The 14,680-nt window shown below is 36.7% G+C and overlaps 1 protein-coding gene across 1 annotated transcript in view; it reads left to right on the forward strand.

Moving 5' to 3' along the window:
• Positions 1-8,775, forward strand: part of GRIK2 (glutamate ionotropic receptor kainate type subunit 2) — a 687,728-nt gene extending 678,953 nt beyond the window's left edge. Inside the window, exon 17 of the mRNA XM_014611075.3 lies at positions 7,149-8,775. Coding sequence (XP_014466561.1) covers positions 7,149-7,313 — 165 coding nt within the window. The 3' untranslated portion in view covers positions 7,314-8,775. The remainder of the gene's footprint in view (positions 1-7,148) is intronic.
• The last annotated feature ends 5,905 nt before the right edge of the window (positions 8,776-14,680 follow it).

The following is a 14,680-nucleotide window of genomic DNA, read 5'->3' on the forward strand; positions in this document are numbered from 1 at the left end:
TGAATCTACTCTCAGCTAAGTTCAAGATGAAAAAACAGTTTGATTGATATGTCCTAGTAGATGTTAGAACATTGACCCATAACGTCTGATATAAGCTGCAGGATTACTGCCATTACTGCTTTAAGAAATTTTAACAAGGCTTCAAATAATATCTGACATGCAAGGCTGGAGGTAATGAACTTCTGAATAAATCTTTTAGTTTTGTGTTGAATTTCGACAGTCAATTTTACACTAAGTCCATCAAAGAGAAAAAGAAGACAGAGTTTGAAAGAACAAATTATTGGAGCCCTGTTTGTTAATACACATACAAAAAAGGGCAATGCTGGCTAAATTGAGATTTCCAGAGGGCTATAGGTGTACCATTTCCTTTTTGGGTTTTTTGGTAGAATTTTGCATTCAGGCAATGTATGAGCTAATTGTTTATTTTCTTATGCATTTTATTTAATTTTGACTTAATGTATACTCTTACTGCATTCACAATGCACTGTCAAACTTTAATATTTATTGTTTCAATAATTATTGCTCCTTTTATGGTCTTTAGAGGCAAAATTTATGGAGATACACTTAATAATGTTAGGTCTGAGGATTATTCATATACCCTGTAATTACTTTTCCTCTAAATTTGATATATAGCAATAGTAGGATACAGAATAAATATTATCAGACTTTGGTACTGATGTGCATATATACAAATCTGCACTATGTTAAGCTTTAGAAGTTTCCAGTGTCTGTGTAGATTTTAAACACCTATAAGTTAAGAAAATATTATACTCTGCCAACATGCTTATAATGCTGTACCTTGCAAGCTGTCAGTGGTGGCATAGGGTAAAGTAATATAATTTAGTTCTTTACATTTCAGAAGAAGCTAATCTCTGATAGAGCTCCTTTGTGTCACAAGACAAAAGACACTATTGCTGATTAAAATTTTATTTTAAACATTTTAATCTTATGATTATATGAGAGGTACATTTTTCTTAATGTTATATATTGAATTAATTTCACTATAATATACTCATTTTTGCTTTAATAATTATATTATATAGTTTTAAATTTTCTTCAAATCTTTTGCTACCTGATTATGTCTAAACTGACTTCCAGGCAACATTTACTTTTGGTTACATTTAGGAAGATAGCTTATGGTTGTATCAGTGTTAGCCAAAATTCAGTAATGGTTAGTATTCTTGTAACCTGATTGAGATTCAGGAGATATTAAAAGATAAAAGGTTATTCTCTCTGAATTAAATGGAACATTTTACAATATTCATTCACAAAGCTACTCTTCAGGGGAGAAGCATTTTTAAAATACAACCTGCAATCTGTCAGACTTTCACAGTTTTTTCTAACAAATTCAATGGCCAATTTAAATTGCAAGAAACATTGGATCACATCTTATGAGACTTCTCTGAAAGTGTTGTCATCAACCAAAGACAAAAAAAATTGTAAATCTCCTTTTTTATTTCATATGTTATTGCTCAAAATGTTGGGTCCTAACAATGCAAAGACATGAAGTTTCTGTAGATAGAAAAAGATGATTTGAGGCAATTTGGAAATGATGAGATGAGGGGACAATTTTGATTAACGAAAGGTCCAAGTCAGAGTACTTCTTTATAAATCTTCTTCACATGACTTTGAAGTACATTTCTTTATGTATTTTCTGCAGATACAATCAAAGAACTAAGCTCAGGATGTTCTTAACAGGGAATGTAATTTACAAAGAGAATGTCCTCCTTTCTTTTATTGTATGAATGGTCATTAAAGACACATTATTTCCTAGAAATTATACTAATTGTTATTCTTTGGCAATAAATATTTCTAGTTTATTTAAGATTTAAAAAAATTAGCAGTTACGTGTAGTGATTACAACTTTTTGCAAATATAGCATATACAGATAAGTTTCAGTGGACTGAATTTATGTGAAATATTTTTAAAGTAAGAGCAAGGGAAACTTTTACAAAATATTTATTACTTAAACAGAATTTAATTATTGACAAGACAAATTTTACTTACCTTTAAAAATATATATATATCTCTATTAATGTCAGGCTTTCAAATAAATTTCATTTGTATGTTATCTATTACAGGGAATCATGAGATTTGGGTGAAAACTAGAACATGATGGTTAGGCTTTTAAAAACAATTCTGGGTTTTTGTATATATTTGGCATATTTTACATGATATCAAAGAACAAGGATATTTGGACTTTATGTTAAGAACCAGGCTGACAAAGTTACTTGTGGAAATAGGATTTATCTATGTATATATTTTATGAAGTAACAAACAATATTTAAGGAATATTTCAGAAGGAAATATTCTGCTGTTGAAAAGTAATATTTCCAACAGTACAAAGCCATATTTTCCAATATAGCCCAGCCCCTTTTTTTCTTTTTCTTTCTTTTATCCTTTTTTATCCTCTCTCTCTCTTACAGACTATATCCATATAAAATAACTTTAATTAGCTCATGATATAGCAGGGACAGGGTTTCAGGATATTGGCCATAGGCTGTGCATCCTTTCTTTTCTTGACTATCAGTTGGAATCCTATTCAATGCTGAGAGTGACTGCAAATTGAAACTTTGGTAACTTACAGAAGAATTGGTTGCGTTTCAATGCAGTTCTAAAGGGACAGGTATTCATCCTGTGTCATGCCTGTTAGTGTTTTGATAGAAACATTAAGTGGTAATTTTTTCAAATTTTTAAGTGCCATAGAAGCCTAAATTGTACTTTGAAAAAGTATTTAGGTATCTGGATTTCAATTGGCTTCCAGGGGCCAACTGTACTAAGAGATTCTGTCAGATGCTCCAGCAGTCAGTGTTGCAATGCCTAACTTAAAGGTGCCTGGCTACCTAGTAGAATCTGTTGCCTGGGAAAATATGGGTTAAGAATGAGATCTATAAAAGCCAGCAAGTTGAGTACAGATATCTTTCCTTTTCCATAAGGAAAGATATGGCCCTTAAATTCTGACCTTCTTTGGAATTTAAGGGCCTAACTCAGGGCTATTAGGAGAGGTTTTCCTTCATATAGGTAGGAAAGCATTTTCATAATCCTGACCTGTATCCTGGATTTAAAGGCATATCTTTGTATTCACTCAGATAATTGGGAATGTTTAATTCTATTTTTTGCTGAATAACACCATGAACAGAATCAAATATTATATTATTAAAATGGCTTAAAACCAAAAGAGAAACTCAGTTCATTCCTGCTTTGACCATGTTTAATTGACAGCTGCTCTGCATACTCTGATTTTATTGCACTGAGATTCACCAGTAATAACCACAACCAGATCTGCCAAAGGACTTAGGCAATGCAGTATATTTATAAACCTTTAGGCACCAAGCACTCAGTATTTGGTCCCTGCATAATGTATGGGGACTCATGTACTTCCTAGTTTATTCACAACACACAGTCACCTAAACTAGCCAGCAGGAAATGCTGAGGGCAGTTTTGGGTCTTATGTCCTGAGCTCCCCAAGATATATATTATTGTTTTCTACAAGAATGCATTGGATCCTATTTGGACTTCACAGTCTGAACTCTGTCCTGAAGATAATTGCCTAATCCCTATCAGAGAAATCAGTGGATATTACTTTGTACCAAAGCATGACCAGAGGAACAGCATACACTGCATTCCTTTCAAATGATAGCTTAATAGTTAGAACACTCATTCAAGATGGCCGCGTCAATATGCACGCTTTACTGTGGAACAGACTTAGTTGTGGAGTAAAGCATCACCTTCTACATGTGTGACAACATTAGGCTGCAGTAAACTAATTAACACCACCATAAGATAGTACTATCGGGAACAGTACTATCTTCTGACAGAGTAATTAACTGCAATTAAATGTATGTATAGATGCAGACTGTAGATGTAAATTGCACCCAGTCAGTCCAACCAGCAGGCGGCCAGACTCCTACCTGCTGCCTAGCCACATGTCTCCACACTTTCAGTACCCTTGTGCCCCAACCAGCCCCTCTACCACCCAGTGCCACCACCCAGAGCCTGGGGCAGAGCAGGGCAGGAGTTTCCCTGGCATAAACTGCTCTTCTCGAGCTCAAATCACTGCTGTCCTGGGTGCATGTGTAGATGCTGTGCCCAGGAGTAGTTTATTCAAACTTAAACTATTCTAGAGTTTACTGCTTTGAATTAATTGCATGTATAGATACACCCAATGAGTGTTAGACATAGGTTTATGACTATTCAACCAAGCAGAAGAGAGAGAAAGAAAGACAGAGAAGGAATGTCTTGACTAACTGGAAGAAGAGACATTTGGTTTCTGATACTGCATCAGTGATTATTAACCTCTTTTACATTTAAAATGTTATTAGATAAATCATTTAAAAAATAATCAAGTCAAGAACCTCCCTGGTAGATGAGTATTGTAACTATTAGTTTAGCATTACCTTGTTTTTTCTACTTCCCTTTCACTCTGGCTGGGCCAATTACTATATATACCTTCTATGCAAAATAAAACAGTGTCCACAAGAGGAAGCAGAGAATGTTTCAGCCTTGAATAGCCTACTGGTTAGGCCATTCTGGGATGTAGGAATTTGAATATCCTCATACGAAAGTGAGAACAGAACCTTGTATGTTCTGGCATATAAGTGGGAATTTTTGTGATCACAATTTCTCACTTAGGCATCTTAAACAGGCACTAAGTTGGACTGTGTGGCTCTATTCCCAAGACCAAATGAAGCATCAGGTTTGGTTGACATACCAGGTAGTTAGTTATTTACAGATAAAATAGGGGGCTTCTCCTGAAGCAAAGGAGAAAATGAACAAAGTGAATATTTACTCCTGATATGTTGTTAATCTCACAAAATAAGTCAATGATTAACAGCAATTCCAGATTCTTTGGCCATGTTTAGATTGAAAATATACCATGCCCAGCTGTGGCACCCAGTGGCACCCTGCCTAGACAGAAAGAAATACAGCTAAGTCCACATGATGCTGAGGGCAAGCCAACTGGCACTGATTTTCAGCAGTTCTAATAAGCCTGCCCTCAGCTCAGTAGGAACACAATTAAAATTATTTCAGTCTTCATAGTAGAAAACATGGAGCAGCATATTTTGATGGTCCTGCTTTGAGCAGGGGGTTGGACTAGGTGACCTCCTGAGGTCCCTTTCAACCCTACTTTTCTACGATTCTATGATATTTGGCTACTTTAGGTCTGCAGTATAGACATGGATGTATTTTAAAGGGTTTTATGATGCCAGTCCTTGGATTTATAGGTGACATGCTTGGATTTAGGGATTGGCAGCCACTGGAAAGGTACAAGGAGGCCAAACATGAAGTCTGCACCCGGATGAGCTTGGATGTGTGGTATGTGGTGCCACACCCTGCGCATGCAGGCATTCCTCATGCTGCTATCTTGCAGCATGGGTGGGGTTTGACCCCAGGAGGTCCCTGAGTCAAAAAACCTACACCTTTCAAATAAATTTCTTTGTATGTTATCTATTACAAGGAATCTTGAGATTTAAGTGAAAACTAAAAGATAATGTTTTGGCTTTTAAAAAAATTAATTCTGGGTTTTTGTATATATTTGGCATATTTTACATGATATTGAAGAATTAATATTTGGAATTTATATTAGGAACCAGGCTGAGGAAGTTACTTGTGGAAATTGGATTAATCTATTTATATGTTTCATAAAGTAACAAACAATTTTGAAGAAATATTTCAGAAGGAAGTATTCAGCTGTTAAAAAGTAATATTTCTAATGATACAAGGTCACATTTCCAATATAGCCCAGACACTTTTTTTTCTTTTTCTTTCTTTGAAAGAAAAACTAGAGCTGGCCTGCAAGAGCCACTTTCCAGCTGCTGGCCAGGCTCCCAGCTGCAGGAGTACAATGGCTGCAGCTCCCCAAATCCCCTAGCACCCCAAGTAAGGCTGCTGGGGCCAGCACAGTTGCTGGCTCCAGCCTTCCCTACTTCACCTGGGGTAACCTGCCTTGTGTCAAAGGAAGCATGGCACAGGCACTCCCCAGGGACAGGTAGCAGTGGCACAAGATGTGCTGCTGCTTCTTTTCCCCGGGGAAACAAATGTCTGCACTCATGTGGACGTGGCCAAAGAGCTGGACTATACACCTGGCCTTGAGTAAAGGACAACACATAGTTGAGCTCAGAGAATAATAGTTTTTCTCTCCTGTCCCTTATCTTTTTAAATGGAGCAGTTCACACCTCACCATGTGTCTGGAAACCTGGCTGGAATGATGAAATATGCAAAGCTAATGCTATTGCCATGTTCTTCACCTCTTTCATGCCCCACTTGTCCACAGTTTGGAATAATGGGCAAACATTCTCTCCTCCACTCCCTGAAGATGGGGGCACACTCTGAATAGTGGTGAGCAAAGAAATGAATGCTCTATCTATCCTTTTTTCTTTGCACAGCTCTGAAAAACTAGTCTGTATTAAGGACATGTAAGACATATCTTCCTCATAGTTTGCTTTCAGGAGTTTATGCAACTCAGTTTGAAATAAAATCTAATATTTTGTATGTAAATAATCTTTCATGAAAAATATTCTTCTGTGGACAACAGCTTTTATGATGATGACGATTTGAAGCTTAAGAGATGCAAAATAATATATTGGATATTCATTTTCCACTTAACTTCATGAATAGCTGTTGACCTAAGGCACATTGCATTACCATTGCCTTTCCTTTTTAATATTATTTTAAAATAATTTAAGCTAACCTTGTACTAGGTAAATCCATCTAAGTGCTTGAACACAGCAACACAGAATGTATAGAAGTAAAATATATTTAAAGTATACACTATGGAGATATTCAGGGTTTGCAAGTGCATGTAAATTCAAACTTTAACCTGTAAGGCTAAACTATACTAACAGAGTATCTGTCTGAAATCTCTTTACATATAATGTGCATCAGCAGACAGTAGTTGGCAGATAAATAATTGTAGAGACAAGGTGAAATTTCCAATGAGCCATCACAGCTTGATAAGTCATTTTAATTATTATGTGATGCATATTTAAAAGACAGCAATTTGTTATGAGCTCCAGGCTGAAATGTGGCAAACTTATAGGGCTGACAAGGCTTGCCAAAACAGTGAATCTGCTTCGAGGCATTGCAGCTTGATCTTTCTTACAGCTTTTTTTTTTTCCCTTCTTCTTCTTCTTAAATTTCCCCTGTAGAGGTCCTTCTGTAGTGCCATGGTAGAGGAGCTGAGGATGTCTCTGAAGTGTCAGCGTCGGTTAAAACACAAACCACAGGCCCCTGTTATTGTGAAAACAGAAGAAGTCATCAACATGCACACGTTTAACGACAGAAGGTTGCCAGGTAAAGAAACCATGGCATAGAGCTGGGTGGCCAGATACCCCAAGCACAAACTGTCGTCTTTTTTCCAAACAACTTTGCGAGAATGTTTCCTGTGGAAATATGCAACCTGTGCAAAATAAAATGAGTTACCTCATGCCGCTGTGTCTATGAACTAGAGACTCTGATCTAAGCAGTTGCAATGGCCAGACTCGAATCACAAGCATCATGGATCAACCAAGTAATGCGGGGGTTACACTGTTTGTCATGGGTTCCACCATTCTGAATGAATGAATGTTACATGTGAGTTTTGTGGCTGGTTTCAAATGCAGTCTCAGTGAGAAATTACAGGTTCCTTTTGAAGTTCAACGGTTGCCAGGAGGTGGAGAATAAGGCTAACACAGTAATTAACCACTGAAGGAGTCTTTTAAAAATAATGTCTGGGAAATTTAGTGGAGCAAGAAACAGTATGTTCTTCAGAACTTCCAAGCATCAAAGAGTTGGTAACTGCTGGTCCATATGTAGAGACTGTAACTGCCAGTTGGACAGGCGATATGAGCGTACTGGATGGGAGAAGTTTTAAAGAAAAGAAAATCAGGATCTTGTGAACAGAAAGATGAATATGGGGAGACTCACTTACTTTTGGGACCGCCTGTGCCACTGAAATAAATAATAATACATGATAGTTAATAAGGCAGTAGTAGTTTTCTTAAATTTACCTGGGTTGGAACTTTGATCTGAGAAAATCATAAGGTTGACCCAAATTTAGATGACATAAAAGTTTTCCTGTGTACAAAGGAATGTATTTTACAACCTTTAGATGTAAGGAATTACATTTTTTCTCTAACTGTGGAAGGAAGGAAGGGGGGAAAACAAGTGCATTTGGCACATAGAAGGCTTGCATTTTAGACAGAAAGGCTTTATTATCCCTGCTACTAATTGAACTCAATGGAGCCTGTGCAATTCTCGCTACTAGTGGAAATGGAATTGGTCACCTAAATGTGGAGAACTTTAAAAGAGGACTGCATTTATCAATACAGTCACAGTGTTAAATGAGCAAAATTCTTGAGCAGTTTTTTCAGAAAAATGTTCAGGTTTATTTGTGGAAATGCAAGATTTCTATGAAAATAGTTTTTGTATGGAAATTTTTGTAATACTTTTTATCAACAAAATAAGAACATGTGTTCCTGTTGGGGGGTGTGATGCCAAGCATGAATGGTAGTGCGTGTGCACCACCAACGTTTGGTGAAAACTATTTTTATCAAGAAAAAGGAATCTTAGAAGAGAAATATTTTCAAGTTAGATAATATAAAAGCTAGGTGCACTACCACCACTGCTTACCATGCTACACCCCTAGTTTCCACTAGGCTGATAACATACTGTAATGAACAATTGTGTGTAAATGGTAAAAGACACAGACCTCTTGACCACATTGTGATAACAGTTAAAGTGCACACAGTTTGCTGTTTGACTCCAATGCACAAAATTAAAAAAAAAGCATTAAAATTATGACAGTTTTAGTTGTTGTTTTGTTTTTGCTGTGTGAATTGAGCAATATATGTACAGTACTTTGTGTTAGCAGTGGTACTGATGATGATAACACCATAATGCCTGCTCCCACAAACACTTGGTACTGAGCCTATGCCAGTTATTTCACTGAGGCTGCTCACAATAACTAGCACTACACTGCATACTAAGTGTTTGCAGGATCAGGTTGCTACTTATCTAATTTACCCATCCTGCTTCTAAAGGGTTTCAGGACATAACATCAAAATGCCTCCCCACGGATGTTAAATCTTGCACCCTAGTTTAATTATTTGTAACCAGAAAATGAGGTGAAATTTGTAGTGATGGGTTATGAAGGAATATTATGTCCACAGCCAGTTATTTTTTAATCCAGACAATATTTTATTTGGCTTCCTTTTTTGGAACAGAAATGTAAATTATAGGGATAAGAAATCAGTTGTTAATAAGCAATGAATCTATATAGTCAAGGCACAATTTAATGTTATTATCCAAAGCTATTAATTTATAAAAAGTTCACATTTCCAACAAAAAAGTAGAATATATATCACCAAAACTGTAGAGACTATATTATGCAACTTGGGGGTTTGTGTCTAATACCCAGTTCCCATAAATTTTCATAGACATTGAGCTGGCCATTTTCATTGTGAATAGGGATTAAGAAAGTAAAGTTTTTGCTGTTTGTGAGAATTTCATCTCATTTATGTGATATAATGAACAGATTATCTTTGCCAGGAAAAAAAAATTATGATAAAATCCCCACATATTCAGCAAAGGTGCTGAGAAAAAGAAAATCATAGTAATGTAAAGAACATTTGAACATAAGTTCAATTTTTAAGTATATAGGGAAATCTTAACCGTCATACAGGGTAACTGAAACTCCTAATTACAATGGTTTGAAATGAAAAAAGTAAACATTGGCTATTGCATTGACTGATGATTTACAATAAAATTTGTAAAGTCATGAAGTTTAATGCTGTATTATATTCAAACTAACCTTTTTTTTCCCCTCCATCAAAGGTGTTGAAATAAGCAGGACTTCCATTCTCCCCTTGATGCAAATGGTTAATTTTTAATAGCATAAATGTGAGCTACAGTAAGTATGGATCTTGGTGAAAATTCCCCATATATCATTTGGGGAAAACTACCCTAAGGAATGGGAATCCTAAGATTGAATGCAATGTGGATTAACTAGCATCTCAATGACAATATACAACCTTCAATGGTAAGAGCAACATGCAAAGTAATTGGTAATTGGAGATTTGTATTTAAAATCAAGAACAGAAATTATTGGCTCAACAGATTTATAATGGGATAATGGCATTTTTTGAATGTATACATTAACTCCTTATGTTATATCTGGCAATGATTCTTGTTGCTTTTTAGAGAATTAAAGCACTTAAACAATAATTACTAACATACGCTGTGTTCCCAAAGCAGCAGAAAAATGTTGCCAATAGCTATTTGTCCCCAGAATGTCAGTAAATCATTTTTCCTTTTATACTGTGGAGACAATTCCCTTTTCTGAGGGGAATTTACCCATTTCTAATGACTGCAAAGGGCAATGGCAATAATGTTCCTAGCATCATTAAAATCAGTGGAGCTACACCAATTTATTCCAGCTAAGCATCTGGCCCATGAAGATGCAAATTGGTCTTTAGTCAGTTCAGCTGTGTTGTGTGGTTTTTCATAATAGCTCAGTTAGTCCATTTATTTCCAATAACAAAGTGGTGGCTTTTTCTGACTCACCTTTAGGCTAATTACAGACATCCAAAAAACCTGAGTCAGAATTAATTCAGTCTTTGCAGGTTAGTCAGGGCTGCAGAGATTGAACCAATAAGAAAATGAAAAGACATTCACTTTTGATTCAGGAAATGCAGCCACATGGCTGCAGTAGCTCAAGCTAGAAGCTGGGATGGGGGGAGGCACTACAGCATGGCTCGCTGCTACATAGCCATCATGGACTGTGTGTTCACTTCCTCTTCCTGCTGCTCTAGAGGTCTCTGGGATTTGCAGTCCAGAATCACAGCAGCAGAACTCTGCAGTGTTGCTCATCACTTCCTATTCCTGCTTTTAGGTGCCCCTGGGATTTATAGTGTACAGGTGGAGCCAGCACTAAGTAAGCAGGGCAGGGCAGGGCAGGGCAGGGCAGCGCAGCGCAGCGCAGCGCAGCTCAGCTCAGCTCAGCCCTGCTCTGTACTTGGGGAAAGGGAAGTTTAAACCCCCTCCCTGGCCCCAGAACCAAGCTGGGGTTTAGTGGGGGGGAGAGGGGTGTGGGATCCTGAGCCAGCCAGTGAGCCAGCCCTCACTGCTTCAGCTAGGGAGCAGAGGGGCAGAGCTAGTAGCTCTGTTCTCTGGAGTAGACAGCCCATCCCAGTAAGATGCTGGGGGAGCTCTGGTTTAACTTGAACCAGGAAGGGGTCTGGGACAGAAGTTTCATAAACCAGTTTGACCTAAATCAGTTAAGTCTGATGCTACATTCAACCAGGTTTATCTTAAACCAGTTTCAGACATTTTGCAACTGGTTTACGTGCACTGAACTTCTGTTCTGCTACAGGATTAAACCATTTTCTGATCACTTAAGCCAGTTTATTTGTAACTTCTGTCCCTAGCCTTAATGCCACTATAGAGAAGGATTTTAAAGCAGCTATAACTCAGTTATGGGACTCTACCTGGCTGATTATAATAATAGAGGTAAGTCATGAAATCTTCAGTGGAATTTCCCTTTCTTTTTACTTTAAATAACAACTCATTGGTCAGTAATTTTTAGGGATTCTGAAGATGCAGATCCTAAATCCTCAGATTTACCAATTATTACATTTTTATAGCACTGTTGGTTAATGATAGACAATGATTTCAATGAAAAAAAGAAACAAAAAAGGTACTTTAACTTAATCTGTTTCTGAAGAGTCTCCTCTTGGAGAGGACTGGCAATGGAAATACTGGACTAGATCCTCAGCTGAAATGAATGAAAATAACTGATTTTCCCTTAATAAAGGATTTTGCCTATTGTACCAAATACATTCCTGAGAGACAGACTGTTCTTGTAGTATTCCCTTGTCAGAGGTAATGAGGAACTAGTTACAGTTTTGCAATTTATCCCTGTTAACTTCTAGAATAGTTTCTTAAGGATGAGCTTAATAAAAATATGGTCGATATGTAAATCTGGTGAGGGGGGGGCAGGGGAAGCCTTTCTAACCCAGCCCTTCTGTGGATCATCCATTACCTATTCCAAAAAAGCTAAACCCCAGAATAACATCTTTCATCAAAATTAAGAAATTAACTGACTAATGAAGTGTAGAATGAGAAGGAAATTTAATGATGAGCTAAAAAGACAAACTAACTAAAAATATTTGAAATGGGGAAAATAACATGGTATCTTATAAAGCCAGAGTTACTAGAAATAATAGGCTGCAATCACATAATAGCTCACATAGAAGTAGCAGGAAAATGCCATATAGGTCATATATTTTTAAGAATACTTAAGTGTGGTTAAAATGTATCAAACACAATTATTTATTTCATTCCCAAATTCATAACTTCATTAAAATATGTGAAATGCTGGCTACTTTGAAGACAGTGGTTAAACTTCCATTGACTTCACGTGACTTAGATTTCATCCAACATCTCTTAAAAAAAGAAAAAAAAGAAAAAGAAAAATCGGTAAATTTACCCAGTTAAATATACAATGACAGAAATATTGAGGGCGAAGTATGACAACTGGAGTTTCACCTTCAAAGCTGCCTTCAGGTTTACAGAAGAAAGTGTGCTTTGGGTCATACTTTCATAGATTTAGAAGGCCAGAAGGGATAACCATGGTCATCTAGTTTGAGCTCCAGTTTAACATGATAAAGTTCCACTTAGTAACTTCTTGGTGTCCTCTCTCCAAGGCCTACTTCTCTGCTTTTTTTCATGCTGTTCTCTACACCTGGAGCTCCTTTTGTGATGCCATCTACCTAGCTCTCCTTCTCCTTTTTTAAATTTCTTTCCAAAATACTTCAAGCCACTTCTATAAACCATACCTCTAATTAAAACAAAACTAAGTTACTCAGAACACCTCATCTCCCCTGTTTGTAACCACTAAGATGCATACAGTAGTTTTTCATGTGAGTGTAATCTTACTGTCCTTCTCTTTGCTCTGCAACCCTTTCCTGTCCCCTGCCTGTGTTATTTCCTCCTGTTGTTCTTGTATTTGCATAGATTGTAAGCTCTTAGGGGGCAGGGAATCTATCTTTTATTTGTTATATGAAGCACCATGCACATCTATGGAGCTATATAAATAATAAAACATTAGATCTTTTTAATTATGTTTGAATTGATAGTGACCTGATTGACTGCTAGCCTACCCAGTTTGCTCCCAATTCATGACTGGACTCCCCAGGCACCATGATAATATAAATAAATTAAGAAATAATAATAAACCTTCTCATATAAACCAGCATTCTGACTTTTCACACCCTTAGAAATTATCAGGGCAAAACACCTACAACATAATGGAAAAAAGGAATACAGTAACTTTGATCTTTGTGTTCAAATATTTGAACAGAAGTTTTGCTAATAATTCAGTCTTACTTATGTTCAGAAAATACAACTGTGAGAACTTGGCTGAAGTTCAGTTCAATTCTGATCCCAAACCAAATTAAAATAACTCATTTTAGATTTAGAGTCAGGTAAGTAATTCTTCTCTGTGTGACCCCCAAACTGCACTCATTAATTCACTAAAATGCATCCAGTTGTTTCAGCAAGTCTAACAATAATTCCCTATATCATGAATATGTACTAAAACTACTGTACAAATGATATGCTAATTACCAGTTAGGGTATGGCAACCTGACCAGGTAGCAAAGCTTATCAGATTTTCTCCTCCTTTCTTTAATTTGTGCTGCTCTGGCACTACCCCACTTTATTTTGCAAAATGTGCTCTATAGGTAGTATCCCTGAAGAAACCTCAAAAGTATTCCAAGTCCTTCTTCCTATTTTTATGAGAACTGAGCCATATGTCCTTAGGTTCTACAGAGGCCTATCCTGCGCCACAACTGAAGGGAAATCACTACAAACCTTTCTCTGCCACCTCTTAAAGGGTCTTGTGTGAGAGAGAGTAACAATTTTTAAAGCTGCTGAGACAAAAGTATTCCAGAGGTATTAGAGTTTTGGAGATGAGTAAAAATTATACTGCTTCTTATTTTGCCTGAACTACTTTATGCATTCATACTTTGTATATGTGCAAGGATATTCTACCTTCCATAAATAATAGGCGAGAGTATAGAATGTGTATTCCTATTATATTTATTATTATTGGGTAAAAAGTCACAAGACACACTACATGATTAATAAGTAGGCCTATGCTATGACTTTCTAGCTGGTGTTGAGTTTCTTTGAAAACTGTTATATCCAAAATAAAGCATGACCTTACTACTGTGAAAACATTCTTCACACATTTACATACATGTAAAGCCTTTATCTAGTTCTTGGCTCCGTTTAAAACAGAATAAAACCCTTTTTGAAAGTCTTTTATAGGTTTGGAAGCAATTCACTGACTACTGTTACCAAGAGGGCTATGTCTAAAGTGCTGCATATCACCATCAGCTTATTGGCCCTTTCTACACCTTTTAATTTCTGACCAATTTCTTAAAGAGAAAGCTGGCATTATCAACAGCATCAGAGAATGTATCATTGTGTTTATAGGTAAAGCAGAAGCTACACAGTACCTGTGCTACAAATGTATTAAGATTTACTGTACTGTATCTGGCCTCAAGAAGAGAGTCCCATTTCTACTTCCGCATGCTCTGATACAAGTTTCTGTCTGTTTTTCTGTCTGTGTCTTTCTGTCTGATCTAAGGACATGATCATCCAGTATAATAACTTGTCATGGGGGGTGGAAATGCCT

This window comes from Alligator mississippiensis, chromosome 1 (assembly GCF_030867095.1).
Source record: "Alligator mississippiensis isolate rAllMis1 chromosome 1, rAllMis1, whole genome shotgun sequence".
Lineage (NCBI taxonomy): Eukaryota > Metazoa > Chordata > Crocodylia > Alligatoridae > Alligator > Alligator mississippiensis.